Below are 18,743 nucleotides of genomic sequence, written 5' to 3' on the forward strand. Positions count from 1 at the left end.
TTACATGTATAGATTTGAATATATAATTAGTTATGTTTGTTGTTATAGTTAATTATCCACTATTCATATATTGATTATATGAGCTTTAAAAAATGCCTTGTTTTTGCTTTTCCATCTGTTTCTTGATAGACCCACAGATTTGACCACACTTTTTGATTTCTTGCCATGGTGGGAAACCTAGAAACTCCCATTTGATTAAAGTAGGCACCAGGTCTGCCCTCCAGGACACCCAGTTTTCTCCAGAGTGCCATGCCTTAGTGACTTCATTAAATTGGGCTTAAGCCCAGATGCCTCCTGGAGGCACCCCTGCCCTGAACACCAAGCGATATGGTGGATTCCACATTTTGTAACTCGACTTTTCTATCCTGACTTCCCAGTGCTCTCACTTGGCTTTTGTAGGAAGAATTCCCCCTCACATACCAGGAGCCACAAAATAGATGGGGTCTGATCGTCGGGCTGAGCTGTACACATCCCTGTGGCGCTGCGACCAGTGGAGCTTCGTAGGGGACCCGTTTCTTTGGATGGCCTTCCAACCATCAGCATCTGGAACACAAATAAAACCGTCGCACTGGAGACAAACCCTCCACCTCCATTGAGTCATGGCAAGATTGCTTGTCCAAAAGCCCTGTTGAGGTAAAAAGTGGGCTGTTCCTAGTGTTTCCTCATTCCTTCCTAGAGTTCAAAATTCCCCATGCGCCTCTCCACTTGGATCTCAGCTTCACTGGCTCCCACCCCACAGCTGCCTTAACTCCTCGAGTCTGATCTTGAGATAAGAGAGCATGTTTTCATCTGCCTTTAATTTGTATCTTTATTAGCGTTATGTAAACAAGGTCTGGCCTTAGTGAGGTGAGAGGGTCCATCAGATCCAAAGAGAAATGTGAACAAGTTGAAGTAATATCCATTCCCCGCGTGTTTACAGTGCTCTGTAGCTTGGTAACTCACTTCGGATTCATTAGCTCAGGTGATGCGTGGGAAAGGAGTGTGATCAGTGAGTGTGGCTTCCAGGGGAACCTTCATAAACCCTCAATCCAAATGAATGACTCTTTTGTGACTTTGAAAGAGATGTGGGTGGGAAACGCAGGAAGATAAAAAGTGAGTCTCTTCTAAGTTATTTTTTTTAAGTCATGCCTACGCTGGTGTGAGGGAGCCATTCAGCTGTGACTTTTTCAAGATGTGGGGGTTTGTTTTATCACCCTGAAAAAATGGTGAACACTTAAAACTATGAAACAGTTGTTAAACATGATTGGAGACTCCATGCAATGGACGGAGAGGTGTTTGTCTGTAGGCACAAATCCCTATACAACCTTCAAAAACAGAACCAGAGAACGGGGCGTCTTACCTTGATGGAAGGTGGAGGTGATCTTGTGGACACTGTAGTCCACAGAGCTGCTGCACTTGGCTGAATGTCCATAGCAAAAACACTGGGTGCAGCCCTCAGGGTTCCCCGCATCCAGATGATAGTAACCTGGGCGACACCTGGATTTTAGAAATTGGGGTGATATAATAGGTTATTTCTTTTCTTTTTTTTTCCCCCTTTGGTACAAGGGATTGAACTCAGGGGCACTCAACCACTGAGCCACATCCTCAGCCCTATTTTGTATTTTATTTAGAGACAGGGTCTCACTGAGTTGCTTAGTGCCTGGCTTCTGCTGAAGCTGGCTTTGAACTCGTGATCCTCCTGCCTCGGCCTCCAGGGCTGCTGGGATTACAAGCATGTGCCACCGACCCCAGTGGTTATTTCTTATTCCATGTAGAGAACATGCTGCTTGATTCAGCCTCTCTCTACTTTCTTCCCCTCTTGGTCCTTTTAATTGTCAGAAAAGGAAAATGGCAAGTTTCGGGTACCAACTCCACCCAGACCATCTGATGAACAACCACCCTCCCCCCCCCAAAAAAAGAGCGTGAGGAATGTTCTGTCTCTTCCTAGGTGCGACAGAATCAAGTTTGCCTTGATGCTCTGGAAATAGCAACTGACCCATGTTTAGTGATGGATGGAGGTCAGATGGGGAGGGCAGGGAGGGATGGGGCCGGGACATGAAGAGCAGCCCTGTCCTGAAGCAAGTGTTTAATGGGACAAAGTGAAGACCAGGAGGGCAAGGCTCCTGCCTCAGCATCAGCTCCCCATCCTGATCCACAAGAGCACTAGGTGTCGGTCACCATCCCTGCCCCTCATACCCAGGCTCTGGTCCACCAGGGAAAGGGCAGGTGAGGACCTGACAAGGAAGAAGGATGGCCAGAGCCAGTCTGTTGCAGCAAAGCACAGCCTTGCCGTCCACCTCTGCCCCTGCCCAAGCCCTCCAGTGGCTTCCCCAAGGACAACTACAGGCCAAGTCTTAGCTGTGGGAGCTGCAGGGAAGGCAGCGGGGAAGCTGGGGAGGCCCGCTTCTCTATTGAAGTTAGCTGCCTCCTTCCACATGAAACAAGGATGGTTTTAATGATCATTTACTTAGCACTTATGTTGTACCAGCCACCTTGTGTATATCCTCATTTAATCCTCCCTCTAGCCCTAGGAGACAGAGATTGTTTTTTCTCCAATTTCTTAGATGAGGAGACCAGAGATGTTAAGAAACTCATCTGAGGTCATAGAGCTGGTAAGTGGTTGAGGCAAGCTTCATGTCCATCTGCCTCCAAATCACCTAGTCAAAGCCACTGGACCATCATGTATCAGGGGTATGTTCATTGGGTCACATCCCAGAAAAGCAGGTTAGCTGAGAACAACAGATGCTTCAGAGAACATATATAAAGCAAGCACTGTGTTTTTTTCTGAGAGCAAGGGTTTAACAAAATCACTGTGGGGGCTGGGGTGTGGCTCAGTGGTAGAGCGCTTGCCTAGCATGTGTGAGGCACTGGGTTAGATCCTCAGCACCACATAAAATAAATAAATAAAATAAAGGTTTGTGTCTACCTACAACTCAAAATAATGTATTAAAAAAATCAATCTGTACATTAGAAAACAAGAAAGGAAGGACCCAATGGAGGGATGAAGGAGTGGGGTGGAGAGGAAGGATAAAGAATGGGAAAAAATCAGGCAAAACTAAATGGTGGTTTTTAGGAACACATCAGAATTATGAATGAATTCAGTTACGAATAATGCATACCAACTTATGAATAACGCATACTAAGTTACAAAGAAAAGCAAGGAAAATGACTACCCTAAAAGCCAGTATAGCAGTCATTTTTAGGGACCCCTCGTGGCATGGGGATGGCATATCTTTAGCAGAGGTCTACTGATGGGTGGTGGCACTTTTTAATGGAACTTTCTAATTCTGTGTTGGATTCTGAAATGAAAAAGGCTCTCGTGGTGTGGCTTCTCTTAACACTTAAGGTATTTCTCCTTGTCCTCACCTCAGCAGCAGAGAACCCCCTGAAAACCCAAGCCAGGAGTGTATGTGGCATTTCCTCCACCCAGGTAGAAGGGACTGGCAGGGTGCCAGGAACTGCTTTTTTAAGGAAATGGGGAGGAAGCCTTTACCTCTGGGGCCAGCCTCACCGCCCCCTCTAACCTCAGGACAGGAAGAGGGGAGTCTGAGCCCGGTTCGTACTTAAGCAGTGTCCTGCAGTGACAACCGCGGGTGGAGGGCTCCTGGCTGTTCCACCAGCCCCAACATGGCACAGACCCGAGGGGCTCTTACCTCATGCCCCGGCTCATGTGTGTGCATGTAACCACCACCCCAGCCCCGGGGCTGCTCCTTTTCAGTTGACGATGGTTATATATGGCCATATGCTGTGATATTCCCTCTTACAAGGACTTTCCCAACATGCTTAATTAGGCCAGGCGTTTCCCAAGACCAGGGGGAGTCACGTGACCTCATTATTGCATACCACCTTGCAGCCGCCCACCTGGGATTCAGAGCCAGCTGGCAAGGGGACTCTCTGAGGCCCCTGCCTCTGTCACAGTAAAAACAGAGAAGGGGCCCCAGAGTACAGTGTGGAGTAGAAAAGTTGTGGAGGCTCCACTGTATTTTATTTATTTTATTTTTTTGGTACTGGGGATTGAACTCGGGGCACGCAACCACTGAGCCACATTCAGTCCAGCCCAATTTGGGATTTTATTAGAGACAGGGTCTCACTGAGTTGCTAAATGCCTCGCCATTGCTGAGGCTGGCTTTGAACTCGTGATCCGCCTGTCTCAGCCTCCCGAGCCGCTGGGATTACAGGTGTGCGCCACTGCGCACGGCTCCACTATATTTTAAAAAGAACAAAACAAAACAGTTTTCGAGGACAGAGAGCAGGAGGAAGGGCATCAGTACTTGTTTGGGATCCTTTCTCCATAACCGCACTCAAAGGATTAGCTCTCGTGCCAGTTGCCCAGGCACCACCCCTGCTGTCTGTAGGGACATGGTACACACAAACCTATCACAGCGGTCTCCAGTGACAGCTGGCTTGCAGACACAGCGGCTGGCGTCACAGGGCCCTGCGATGCCAGCTGGGTCACAGTCACACTTGGAATCTCTGGGAAAGAAGAAAAAGGAAATTAGGGATGGGCTTCCAAATGCTTCACCACTGAAATCACAAAGATGGCCCCACTCAGGAGCAAGCATCGCCAAGCTGGGCAAAGTCTGCTTCAGTGAGGCTTCTCCTGGCGGTCCCCACTCCTGCTAATCCTTCTCCACTCTCTAAGGACACAGCTGTCTATGCCGGTGCTGCTCACAGGGCGGTGTGTGGGTGGCAGCCAGTCCATGAACTGTTCGTTACCTACTCTTAATGAGGGGCTTGTGCCAGAATGCAACCCAAGTTCATTACTAAACTATTTATTTTAGTTTGGTTGACTTTTTTTTTTTTTTTTTTTTGGATACTGGGGATTGAACCCAGGGGTGCTTTACCATTTAGCTTTATCCCAGCCCCTTTTTTTTCAATTTTTAAAATTTTAAGACAGGGACTCACTAAGTTGCTCAGGGCTTCCCTAAATTGCTGAGTCTGGCCCTTCAACTTGGAATCCTCCTGCCTCAGCCTCCTGAGTTACTGGGATTTCAGGTATGAATCACATCAACCAGTATCAGAATCAAACAAAAGCACTTCGTTGAGAGTCCTGCTACTAAAACAAAATAAAATTCAACCAAACTCCAGCAGTTCCACTCCTAAGTACAAATCCAAGGAAAATGAAAATGTATATTAAACCTCTGGGTTCAATTCCTGTACAAAAAAAAAAAAATCATTTGATGCTAGCATAATCTCCCTGTCTCATGATTAGCACTGGTCTCCATCACTCATTTTGACACACAATGAGGTGTCTATTTCATGGGTCTCAAACCAAGGTCATTGTCTTTTCCCTACTGATCTCCTTGTCCTCTGATGGCCTGTGACTATATCCAAATTCTGCCCAAGGCTGGAGTGCCCTTGACTCCTCCCTCTCCCTCACACCCCCCACCCCACCCCCACCCCCACCCCACTCTAGGTTCCGATAGGCTCAGGGCCAGGATTCCTTTCCAAGCTTTGTCTCTCAATTCCCACGGGCTCCTCCTTGTCTTAGTCCCTCCATGACTACTGACAAATAGCACCTTCTGTGCACTAAGAACCCAGGACACTAAGAGAAATAGGAAAGAGCCCCAGGCTCTTAGTCTCAAGGCAGGACAGGTGTGTGAACAGCAATGGCACATAGCACAAGGGCAGCTGCAGCCACCCTGGGACACCTTGTAGGGCCTCTTCCCCCTCAAGGCCCTGGGGACCCAGCAACGAACAAGACAAAGCCGTAGCAGGACTCACATTTTAGGGGGAGGAACGGACAAGCCAATGCAGACAGAAAATGAGAGATTTGAGGGGTGAGGGATGCAGACTAGTGGGGGGGGGCCTGCAGGATGATGAGGTGCAACGGAGCTCCACAAGGCACTGCATGTCTTTGGGTGCTCCAGGGGTGCAGGGCCACATGCTTGTGGCTCCTTTGAAGAAGGGAAGGCAGGGTGCTGTGGCTGGAGCATGGAGCCAGGAGGGTGGAGCCTGGGCGGCAGGTGCAGAGGGCAGAGGGTCCTGCAGGCCCCACAGGCCTTGGGAACTGGGGAGGGGGAGCTCAGGGAGAGCTTCGAGCAGAGCAGCAATATGATCTCCTTCATGTTTCAAAAGGGCTGCTGAGAGGGGCCGGGCCTCGGGGGGAGTCTCTGAAGATGATCTAAGAGGTCAGGAAGGGCCAGAAGGGACAATCTGTGCAAAAGCCCAGAGGTAAGAGAGCGGGTGACAACAATAACTAGGACAGCACAGCTGAGACAGGAGGCTGTGCCATCTGGGCAAGGGGCTGAAAACACGGGCAACAATGTCACCCAACCAGGACCATCTCCAGGCCATTTCTCTTCAGAGTCAAGAGTACGCCGTGGCCATGTGGCACTACAGGAACGTACCATCTTTTTCCTTTCCATGACAGTGTAGCTTACAGTCGCCTAAGTTTGGAGAATGCAGCCCAAAGGTCTGCGTGTGGGAACGGAATGAACAATTCCCAGTGCTTCAGAGTTTAGACAAACCGGATCAAAAGTCCCTACTTGTGTTATTTATGCCAGAAGCAGATCTCAGAATCCAAACAAAACCAAGAAAACTTCTAAGAGTAGAGATTTCCCTAATTCTTCCCTAATAGCAGGCATTTTCCCCAAAACAAGACCCTCCACATGAAGGCCAAACCAGAGGAGGAAGGAGAAACGGGAACTCGTATCTAAGTCACTCACCAAATAAGACATCTCCCCAATCCAGAAATGGTTTCTCTATCGCAAAAGTGAAAGTATGTGCTCAAGGTTGAAAGTTGGCAGCACCAAGCCAGAGAAAGTCCCAGGATGGTCCCTGGGATCAATGGCCCAGGCAGTTAGCTCCTCGGACTCATCCGTAGGCTCTCAATACCAGTAGGGGTCTTCGAGCCACTGGCAAAAGGCCCATCTGGACTACGCTCCTGGCTGGCTTGCCAAATTGTCACCAAACCTGGCCCTTTTCGCCCACCATGCAGTATGCAAATCACTGAACGATGAGTTTTGCCAAAGAGAAAGAGCTTTTGCACAACGTGGCTATGCTTGACAAGGGGAGATGGGAGCAAGTCTCAAACCCACCTCCGGGAGGATAGAGTTCAAGGATATTTATGGGTTGAAGCATGGGGACAGGAGCTTGAAGGTGAAGAAGTTGAAGCTGAGAGGCTTTAATCAGGCAAAGTGGGTTTATTTGGGTTTCCCGTCAGTTGTAGCAATTCCTCTGTCAGTAGCCTTCTAGCTAATGCTTTACCACTCCCCTAGCTCAGCATCTCTGCAGACTGGCTGGGGTTTACGATGTGTTATTCTCTATCTTCTTCCAAAAATGAATTTGAGAGACAGAGAATGTTACAAACTAAGGGGAACTGAGATTAGGTAGAAAAGTTTTTCTATGCCAAGTTCCTTGGGTCCCAGGTTAGAATGTGATGGACTCTGTCCCTCCGTCCTGGTTCTTCACAGGAGGCAATGGTCAGGGTGAAGAAAACAGGTTCAGAGGCCAAGAGTCTGGGCTGGAATAGCAGGCCCACCCTCCTCAGTAACGTGGGCCAACTTAGCTTCTCCTGGTTTAAATTTCTGATCTTTACAACGAACATAATGACACCCCCAATCCCTTAGGGTTGGTGTGAGGATTAAATTAGATAACCCACATGAAGTACCCAAAACAGTGTTTAGCACACTGTAGATGCTCATTAAATGAAAGTGATCACCGATGGAATGTCATTGTCATTATTCCCATTAATGAGAGCAATGGTGGGGTGGGGATGCTCACAGTTGTCTCTGGTCTCGGATGCACCCGGCGTCAGTGAGCGTGTGGAAGCCTGGCAGACACCGGTCACATCTGTCTCCTGTCACACCTGGCTTACAGCTGCATCGTCCAGAATTGTCACACCGAGCACTCAGAGAACCTGCAACCCACCAGGTGGGGGGAAAGGGAAGATGAAAAGAAAGTATTTAACTTACAAGGCATTAGGAAACAACTTCCCACCTGCGGGAGCTCAAGACACCTAGTAATATCCAGCACCTGCTGCCTCGAATAATTATTTCAAATCATCTGAGCATTCTTCCACCCAGTAGAGATGGTTTTGACAGCTGATGGTTCTGTTATCTTCATGAACAGAAATGAAATTGCTCATAAAGTCATTTTTATTTACACACCTGCCCTGATTTGGCATTAGGGAGCATCAGCCTACGGCTTTTCTGAAGCAGTCCATCAAGTCATTGAGATCTCAAGAAAGAAAATCTGTGACTGAGCACATCTGCCTCTTAGGAGTGAGCTCATAGCACAGACTGAGCGACATCCCCCCTTATCTCTAACAGACGAAAACCACCTTTCAGGAATCAGTGTTGGTATGGCAGGGCCTCTTAAAATTTCTTATGTGCACATGGCATAGATTGGTCTCATTCATTCCCCTGTACCTCCCCTTCCCCTCCCCTTCTCCTCCACATTCCCTTTCTCTGTTCTACTGGTCTCACTTCTATTTTCATGGGGTCCCTTTTTCCTTGTTTCTCTCTAGCTTCTGCATATAAAAGAAACATATGACCCTGGACCTATCTCACTTAGCACAATGTTCTCCGGAACCATCCATTTGCCTGCAGATGGTGTAGTTTTGTTTTCTTTATGGCTGAGTAAAACTATCCCATGTATATATACCAACATTTTCTTTACCCATTTTCATCTGTTGATGGACACCTAGGCTGGCTCCACAACTGGGCTATTGTGAATTGGGCTGCTATAAACATACAGATGCGTGCATCACTGTATATGCTAATTTTATTTCTTTAGGAAAAACACCTAGGAGCCCATTCCTGGTCTTTTGAGGAACCCCTACAAATCTCCACAGAGATTACGCTAATTTACAATCCTACCAACAGTATATAAGTGTTCTTTTTTTTTCCCCCTGCATCCTTATCAACATTTATTATTTTTTGTGTTCTTAATGATTGTCATTCTAACTGGAGTGAAATAAAAATCTCAGCGTAGTTTTGATTTTCATTTCCCTGATTACTAAAGATGTTGAACATTCTTTCGTGTATTTGTTGGCTGGCATGCTTTTTTTAAAAAAAATATTTATTTTTTAGTTGTAGTTGGACACAATCCCTTCATTTTATTTACTTATTTATTTTATGTGGTGCTGAGGATCGAACCCAGGGCCTCGCATGTGCTAGGTGAGTGCTCTACCCGCTGAGCCACAACCCCAGCTCCTGGTAAGCTTTTTAAGAGCTCAAAAAGGCCTATTCACCAAAAACATCTCCACCTGCCTGGAGAGGGGCCCCTCACCCTCACACCTTGCTGAATGCATCTCATGGAACGCCACCCTGTGCCGGCCTGTTAGTGCCTTAGAGTGTGGCTCTCACCTTCTCAGTTTTTCAGGGACATGCTCTTAGGTGCAAATGCATCCTCTCAAATTGAGGGTTGATGAAAAATGAGACGCTCTCAGGGTGAAAAAAAAAAAAAAAAAGAAGAAGAACCACTGTGGAATGTCACCACCTCTCACCGCCTACCTGCCTTTGTGCCCGCCCAGGCTAAGCCTCCATCTTCTCTCACCTGGGCCCCACCTCACTTGCCTCAGCCTCCATCCTCCCCTCTCCATGCTCCAGTCTCCATATGGAAGCCAGCGCATGCTCTTTTCAAAAGGTAACTGAGATCGTGTTTTATTGAAGTCCTCTGGCTTGGACCCCACTAGTAGCAGAATCAAATGCAAACCCCACGCCCTGGCCTGAGACCCTGCCTCCCTTCCCTCATCTCTTACCCTGGCTCACTAAGCTCCTGCCACCCAGCCTCCCTTCCTATTCCTGGAAGGTGCTGGACTGCTTTCTCAGCATGGTTGCACCTTCTGCTCTTTCTGGAATGCTCTTTCCCCAAACTTCTCCTCGTTGGCCCATTTGCAACACTCTGGTGAGACTAGATGTTACTTCCTGGAGAAATCTTCTCCGACTCCTGTATCTAAACTGTCTGCCCCGCCACCCCCCACCACCCCCACTCTAGTCCTCGGCCTGGCTTTACTTTTCACCTTCCCTGCTTAGGTTGCAGCACAGCGCCCCACGCAAAGCAGGCACCTGGAAATCTGCAGGGTTAATGTGTGTTTGTCAAGGAAGAGGGAGGGGCTTTTGTGACAGGAGTTGACCGAGAGCCAAAAGATGAGGTAGAAGGCTAGCTACTTTTATAATGTCCCTGCAGCAGGCAGAACCGTAAAATAATCCATATATTTCAAATAACTGCGATCATTAGGGTGGCCATAATCCACAGAGACCAGAGAATATCAGCCAGAGCTACATGTTTGTTAGTGAGTTTATTAGTTATCTTTCTGTGAATTTTTAACCCACTAGTAGATTGAATTCAAATCAATAAATGAATTGGCTCTGTGCCTATATAAAGGCTTTTATGAGGCATGTGAAACATGAAAGAAATTAGTCACCTTCACAGTGAGAGTCTGTGAACAGCTCCATGTCACCTTTGCAAGGCTTGAAGGAGCGCTCTGTAGTAAGAGTGTAAGCGACATTTTTTGAACACACAAGAGATATTGAGTTAGGCACCTTCTCTATGCTAGCTCATACTACCTAGTAGTGGATTAAAAGTTTTCAGCTGGATGACAGGTCAACTTTTGGAGAATAAGGAACTCTCAGAGGTGCAGGCAGGTAGTGACAAGAGACGTCCTGCCATTGAGACCCTCTGGAGCAATCTACTGATGGCTTGGAAAGGGCAAGACCGGCCTGCATCCACCCGGACCATGATGGCCTGGATGGAGAGCCACAGCGGAGGTGGGGGGATGTGGCAAGAGCCATAGTGGACGTAGAATGAACAGGTGTGGGCAGCTGTGGGGTCACGGATGCTGAGGAAGAAGAGACCATCTGGATGACACCCTGGTGCCACAGTTCACAGCTCTCGGGACTGTGATCTATTCACCCAGCTGAGAAGGCCAAAGGACAGCAAGACCCTGGGATGAATCCTAAAGTGAAGGCAGGGAGTTGAGCTTCAGAGCTGGCCTTTCCAGTGGCGCATCCAGGAGGAAGTACTCATCTGCAGCACCAGAAAGGGGCTGGCGACGAAGGTGTAGGAGCCCTCAGCACACAGGCTAAGAAGCCCCAGTAAGCACGAGATCACTCTGGGGGCGCCCAGAGAGAGGAGGGGAAAGCTGTGAGCAGAACTGGAACCCCACTGATTAAGGGTGAGGATGTTCAGAGAGGAGAAGTCTCAGGACAGAGTCAACCCAGGGATGGCAGGTCTGGGAATCAAGAGAGGAGAATGAGAGTTCTCAGAGCTGAAGGCAACAGGGTGGAACACGGAGAGGCTGCTGGGTTTGGGTTTGGAGACCACCACACTCACAGCTCTATAAGCGGTCAGCAAAGGAAGCTAGGAAGGAAAATTCCTTTTAAAGTTATGCTGTCATTAATAACATTAGATTTAAAAAAAAAAAGTCTCTCTGTAATGAGATCGGTTGTTTTAACATAAATGCATGTTGACTGGGGAACCCAGAAACACATTCTTTATACCTTTATTTTATTTATTTATTTTTATGTGGTGCTGAGGATCGAACCCAGGGCCTCGCATGTGCGAGGCGAGCGCTCTACCCGAGCCATAACCTCAGCCCCAGAAACACTTTTTTTTTTCCCATTCAAATTAATGATAATTATACTTTCAACTTCAGAATATTCTCTCTGCAGGAGTTATTTAGAAGTGAATTATAAATTATAGGAATAATAATAAGAACCTTATAGGGTAGAAAATATCATACTTGGCTTTGGGTTTGGCCCAAATAGTCCCAGACGGTATTCTACAAAGCATTCTTCTGAGAAGTATTAACTATGTCCCAGGAAAGTAAGTATTCTGTGGTCAACGGTTTAAGAAATGGTGTAAGCTAAATCTTTTAGAGATTGATAACATAATCATACATTCAGTAGGCAAAAAGCTTGCTCAGCATTTTTTTTTCTTTCAGTGCTGGGGTTGGAACCCAGGGATTGCACACACTGGACAAGCACTCTACCCCTAAGCTGCACCCTAGCCCTTGTTTAACTTTTTAAAAAAATGTATTTATCTACTCTAATTTGTTATACATGACAACAGAATGCATTTCAATTCATAGTACACATACGGAGCACAATTTTTCATTTCTCTGGTTGTACACAAAGTAGAGTCACACCGTTAGTGTCTTCATACATGTATTTAGGGTAATGATGTCCATCTCATTCCACTGCCTTTCCTACCCCCATGCCCTCTCCCTTCTCCTCCCTCCCCTTTGTCCTATCCAAAATTCCTCCATTCCTCCCAGGCTGCCCCCACTCCCATTGTTTAACTTTTAATGCCAATGTTTCTGAACATTATTGGACATCCTAAGGCAATACCTATTATTATCCTAAGGGTCACAGTGTTCTGTGGGACACTGTCTAGAGAATACTGCTAGAGGAAGCTGGGGAACCAGAAAACAGCCCAGGTGTTAAAGACCAATAGCTCTCAAGTCAAATGCCAGCTCTGGCTCTCACTAGCAGTGTGTCCTTGGGCAAGCTGCTTCCCTACTTCTTTTAAATGATGATGACAACAGATACCTTCTAGGGCTGTTGGGAGACTGTGAGCTAAGATATACAAAGTGCCTAATTCAGAGTCGCACATATAGTAGGTGTTCAAAAAAATGTAGTTTATCATGCTCTAAGAGACTAGTCTATTTCCTACATTATACTGTCATTTACCCCGGAGGCCCCCTTCAAGCCTTCAAAGTTGACATGTTAACTTTCTGTGAACATGACTAACTTATTTCATGACACGAAACTTCCAGAGTAATAACGCTGGGTTTTCAAAGTGTCTCACGAAAATAAAAACATATGCCCCAACTCTTAGATTATAAACTAGTTTTAGGGATTATAAACAATTGGCTTTAAAGAACAAATTAAGAAGATCTTTCTGTTTCCATAAGCAATAATTGAATCAATGCACACTTTCAGGGCTTATGTAGATAGAGTCCACATGAGGACTCGAGAGGGTGTTAAAAATTATTATTATTTAAAATTTAATCCAAGAGAGTTTATTTCCTTTTGAGAACACTTGAAAATACATGTGTAAGCAGGTGCCATGATGCACACCTGTAATCCCAGCAGCTTGGGAGGCTGAGGCAGAAGGATCGTGAGTTCAAAGCCAGCCTCAACAATTTAGCAAGGCCCTAAGCAATTCAGTGAGACCTTGTCTCTAAAAATAAAATATAAAAAATGGCTGGGGATGTGGCTTAGTGGTTAAGTGCCTCTGGGTTCAATCCCCAGTACCCTCCCCCAAATACCTATACATATGTACACTTACATTTAAAGACACGTTTTAAACAATAGTTCAAATATTATGATATGAATAATCCCTCGATCAGATTCATAGATATGTAAGTGATAATAAAACTAAGAGAACAAGTCCATATCAATGATGTCCACACAGACCTCAAGAATTTAGGTGTCATGGGAGGTAAAAATATACATTCACATAGGGTTTCAATATGTTGCTGAGCCCATAACACCATTACCTAAAAAGAAGCCTCACTTTGGAGCATATGAGAAATGGACGTGGAATCCAAAATCTGCACCCACTGTGGGGATGAGTGAAGCTGTGGGGTTTGTTTGCCACACATGGAATGAGCGGCTTCTTTTGCATGTGAAACTGAATGTACAACAAATTCCCTTGCCAGCTGTGACTTCAAAGGGGAAATGATCTCCAGCTGATTGTGAGACTGAGAAAGCACACCGGACATTATATTTGTGCCTCCGGTTTACTGAGTGGCACAGCTGAGGTGGAGCAGGAGTAGTAGGTGGCAGGAGCAGCCTCTGCCACTGACCCAACACTCAACTTGGGCCCGTTAGACCCTGAAGCTTTGGTCTTTATAACGGAGGAGGCAGGACGTGTTAAATCATCAGGGTTGTCAGGCTGTTATGGAAGCCAACAAAAGATACAGTATATGAAAATGCTCAGGAACAGTGTCAAGTATTAGTCAGATCTTAGAAAACAAGGTCCATGATGTTTTCCCTGGACTCCTGCGGTCTCCCCTGGATGTCACCTTTTAACGCCCCCCCCTTTTTTTTTATTTCCTAAATTTTTTCTTTCGTGTGGTAACTGTGTCCAGGACGAGGAGGTGGGTTAAACATTAGGTCTGGCTGTCCCTTGCTAGGAGACTTTAGGCCACTGGTTGACTTTCTAGGTCAGCTTTCCCACTGTTGAAACATATTTAAAAATATTCACTGCCAACTGGGAGATGTTAATAATAAGTAATAGGTTAACTGACAGTTTCAGACCAAATATGTGGCTTCTACAAGGCTTCTTTCATGCTGGAATGTAATTTTTTAAAAAGCTCAGCGTTCCAGGAGATTGGGACCTTGACCTCCATCTTAATTACACCAACTACAATCAACTCCAATTTGTTGTCAAACAAGCATCATTTTCTTTCTGCCAGATTCTATGATGGATGACTTTTCTCAGATGAGGATACTGGAGCAGGGAGAGGTTATTGAATGTGCCCCAGGTGACCCAGAGGTAGCAGTAGTGCCCAGATTTGAACTGGATCCAGGCTGCCTGGCTCCCAAATCCACCAGTATCCTGGAGGCTATGACTCTGATGTGAGCACACGTGGGTTTGAGCCCTGGCTCTGCCCCTTCGCTGTACAGGCTTCTTCCTCTCCCTCTCCAAGCCTTTCCTCATTGATAAAATAGGGGAAAAAATAGCACCGCCCCCTCTGGGATGTCATGGGTAATGATTGGTTAGCACTGGATGAAACGCACTAGTAAAGGGCCTGGCCGGGTCAGCACCTGCACACAGATCAGAGAATCACACGACACATCAGGGAAGAGCATCATCGCTGGCTCCACCGCTTGCTCCACTCTGTGGTTCACACAGGGTCTGGGCGCTTGCCCTCCACGGGAAAAGATAGAACCAGGCTCCCTGCTCCTGGGCAAGCAGAGGACTCCACACTGAGAAGGAGGAGATGGTGAACTCCTCCCCACCCTTCCTCTTCGCCAAGGTTCAGTCTCCTCTGAAATTATAACCTGTCTCGGGCCTTCCAGGGCAGCCAGCTGAGTCTCTAATCACACTCTTGCCGACCCCTCTGCTGGACTGAGCCAACCCCAGTGACTCTCAGAGAAGCTGCATGCTCTAAGTAGCTGGGCGCTCCTCCCAGAGGTTAAATAAATGCTCATTAAAGCAGAATACGTTTTCTTCATGAAGTTCTTTGATTCACAGGGAGAACTGCTAACTCCAGAAGATTCTGGATGCTGATTCTATACCACAAAGCTAAGCAAATCTGACCCAAATCACATGAGAATTGCAAACTGCATGAACTTGGGACTGACTCCCTGGGGTATGGGCTATATCATCATGGGTCTCCCCAATTTTCTATATGACACATTCAACCAGCAACTCATTTGTCTTCACTGACATCTGCCCACTTTTAGATTCTTTCAACTGCTGCTCTGAATTGGGTTTCCAGAAGAGACATGGCAAGTAAGCCACGCAGTAAAGCTCTCCCCTTTAAGTGGATGAGTGTTTATCATGCTTTTTAACATTTTCTAGCAAAGAGAACTAAACCATGACAAGAAAGAGGCAACCACAACAACTAAAATACCTTAACTTATTCACAGAACTATCTGCCTCTCCTTGTTTATATTTACTAACTTGTTTTTACTGTCTGCTCAGGATAAGCACAGCAGGGTGTGCTCACCGACTGGAGCACTGTTTTTTTTTTTGGGGGGGGGGGTCACTTAAAAGAAAAGCAACTAGCTCTCCTATCAGCCTGCCTCCCTGTTAGGAGCTTCCTGTTGGTTGTTCTATTTTCTCTTATAAACATCCCATGGAAGACTCTAATCTTCCTATTTGCTTGTCATCTCTCTTGTGGTTACCACTTCATATTGCTAGCACAAGGCAAAGCACAGAAACCCATCTTTTGGGTCCCTATTTTTCAAGAAGCTGGGCAAAGTGATGGTTATGGAGATGAGGGACCTTCGCTGCAAGCAAGCAAGCTTCCCTTGTCCCTGACAGCTTCACAGACTGTCATCTCCCTGAAAAAGTTAATCATGGGACTCTCAGCACTAGAGTTCAAGTCAACGAGGTCCAAAGACACCAGCCGTTTCCACCAACCCCAACTCCAAAGAAACACATTTCCTTTCAGGTTGAAATTGCTCCAAACTCTAGTGTCTGCTGGATTCCCAGTTTTCTGGAAACTGCACACCTTCCTCTTGGCCTCCACTTTCTTTTCCTCTTTCCCTCCCTCCTCTTCATCAATCCCTCCTTCCTCCTTCCCTCTCATGCCCCCTCCCCCTCTTTCTCCCCCTCCACCCTTCACCTACCTTTGGGGTTACAATTGCAGGGCAAACAGCGATCTCTGTCTCTGTGGCGGTAAAACCCTTCCTTGCACCTCTCACAGTGGACGCCATCGGTGTTGTCATTGCAGTTGAGGCAGCGGAATCCGTTGCCTGTCTGTCGGTGAAGCTCCTGATCGAAGATGCACTTCCTGGACTTCCCATTGCAATCGCAGACTAGGAAGAGTGGGGGGAAAGGCATCATCAAGAAAAACCATCAGAAACATTCTTCCAGGTGTTTTTGCTAGTAGTAGTATAAATGATGCCGGGTACCACCAGTGGGTTTAAGGTTCTCAATGCAGGAATGAAAGGCACCATCTGGGGACCATGAGGACTCTTGCTCCTCCTAAAGAAAGCAGCTCTGACACAGTGCTGCTGGGTTGCTGCCGGGGAGAATGTGAACTCAGGTTGCCAGAGTGTCCTATTCTTTAAGAGGAACCAAACATCTTAAATGATATATTCTTATGCAAAAATTCATGATTTAAGTATCTGCAAGGAATTGACTTCAAAACACTCTGAAATTCCACACAGCAAGTCTACGGGCTGCAGAATGCCCGAGGCTTCCAGTTGCAGGCTCGGGCCCCACTGTCTAACAACTAGTGATGTTCTGCATTCAAGATACACAGCACCGGTCGCTCCAGTGGCAGTCAAGGCTGGAGAGCCCATAAGACTGTCGGACAGGTACCTTTTCCGGTCCTCAAACTTGTGCCCTGAATGCCCCTCCCAAAGCCAAGCAGCAAAGAGAACCACAGTCCAATTAAGAAAGACCTCCCCATGGTGTCTAGGAAGCTCATCCTGAAATATTCCTAAGAGACTCAGGGAATGACTAACATCTCCATGGAGGACCTCAACAGCCAATGAGGTGACACATGACCCAGCACCTGGCATACAGCAGACACTCAAGATGTTTCAGTCTACTGTATGCCAGGTGCTAGGTCATGTGTCAAAGATGATGAAGTCTAATGGACTTCCTAAGTGCTGCCTCTCCGTAGTTTCTAGAACTTTCTTCTGCTGCTTTAAAGGCCATCTCATCCACAGGAAGTCAATGACATCTACCCAGAGTCCACTGTGTTTCGAGGGCTTCACGTTCATCAGCTCAATAATTCCCACCGTCACATTTTAATGTGAGTTTATTATCTTCACTTAACAAATGAGAAAACGAATACTCAGAGAGGGTAGTTGTCTTGCCTAACGACACCCAGCTAAAAAGCAAAGGTGTAATTTGCTCTCAGGTCTGACTCCAAAGCCCTCACCTCTCCATTTTATCTTATTCTCATGACCCTGATTTAGCACTGCATGTAGGCACTCTTACAAACCAAACAGAGGCTCCTGCCGCCTCCCCTGGAATCTGTCCTAGTCTGGTAAAATGACCTGTCCTGCCCTTGGTACCACTGGGGCTACAAGTCACTTTTATAGTGTCTCACATTTATCTCTTTCCCTGGATTTTCACCACGTGTTCACTTCTTCTCTAGAAAACACACACACACACACACACACACACACACACACCTACTTTCTTTCCATTCATTTATTTATTCAACAGATACAATCGTCAAGACACCGTTTGACAAGGTCCTGTATCAGTCAAGCCTTTGAGTATCCGAGGACAACCATGGGAAATCCTTAGTTTTCTCCTCTTCAGGTTAAACTGGAGACCTATCACCTCTGGTCTCTCAGCCATTGCCTGTGTGAGGATTTCTAGGTTCTTCTTGACTATCTTCTTAGCAACAAACCTTAATTTTCGACATCCTTGTTAGCACGATGAGGGTTTACTGGAGTACTTTAGTGCGGTTTGAACAGCTCACTCAGCTGGTAACGAGACTAGATATTTTCATTCCAAGGATGGAGAGTAACATTTCATTAAACTCACAGCCTGTTCAACTTGCACTCAGTTTAAAACTAACTCCCAGGGCCTTTTCTCAGACCTGGTGCCAAGCTGAATCTTTCCCAACAAATGCTGTGAAACTGATTTTTTGGACTCCAACAGATGCGCCATGCAGCTGTCATATGCTGTGAAATTTCTACCAAGGATATGGTTGTTCCCATTACAAGAGCTAAATGCGCCCGCCAACGATCCTTGAAAGGTTCTTCAGCTCAATCATCCAGTGAGCCAATGCCCTCCCTGTTCTGCATGCCTGTTGGGAACAAGCTCAAAATAAGTGCAAAAATAATTCTTTCTTCTTTCTTCTTTTTTTGGTGGTGGTGGTACTGGGGATCAAACCCAGGGCCTCAAACATGGTGCATGCTGGGCAAGTGCTCTATCACTGAGCTATACCCCGGTCCTTTTATTTATTTTATTTTATTTTGAGATAGAGTCTCACTAAGTTGCTGAGGCTGGCCTCAACTGTGATCCTCCCGCCTCAGCCTCACGAGTAGCTGGGATTACAGGCATGTACCGCCTGCCTCGCTGCTAACTACAAAGTTTGCATTGAGCCTTTCTAATTCAGGACATGCTTTTTGCTAGTAATATTTAACTTTAGGGGCTGGGGATGTGGC

At 46.6% G+C, this 18,743-nt stretch overlaps 1 protein-coding gene across 1 annotated transcript in view; it reads right to left on the bottom strand.

The window, feature by feature from the left end:
• Nucleotides 1-18,743, bottom strand: part of Lamc2 (laminin subunit gamma 2) — a 58,178-nt gene that overhangs the window by 23,666 nt on the left and 15,769 nt on the right. Inside the window, exons 2-6 of the mRNA XM_026392887.2 lie at nucleotides 16,236-16,424; nucleotides 7,705-7,840; nucleotides 4,354-4,452; nucleotides 1,340-1,476; nucleotides 421-543 (exon numbers count right to left, since the gene is read on the bottom strand). Of these exons, the coding sequence (XP_026248672.2) occupies nucleotides 421-543; nucleotides 1,340-1,476; nucleotides 4,354-4,452; nucleotides 7,705-7,840; nucleotides 16,236-16,424 (684 nt within the window). The remainder of the gene's footprint in view (nucleotides 1-420; nucleotides 544-1,339; nucleotides 1,477-4,353; nucleotides 4,453-7,704; nucleotides 7,841-16,235; nucleotides 16,425-18,743) is intronic.

This window comes from Urocitellus parryii, chromosome 9 (genome assembly GCF_045843805.1).
Source record: "Urocitellus parryii isolate mUroPar1 chromosome 9, mUroPar1.hap1, whole genome shotgun sequence".
Classification (NCBI taxonomy): domain Eukaryota; kingdom Metazoa; phylum Chordata; class Mammalia; order Rodentia; family Sciuridae; genus Urocitellus; species Urocitellus parryii.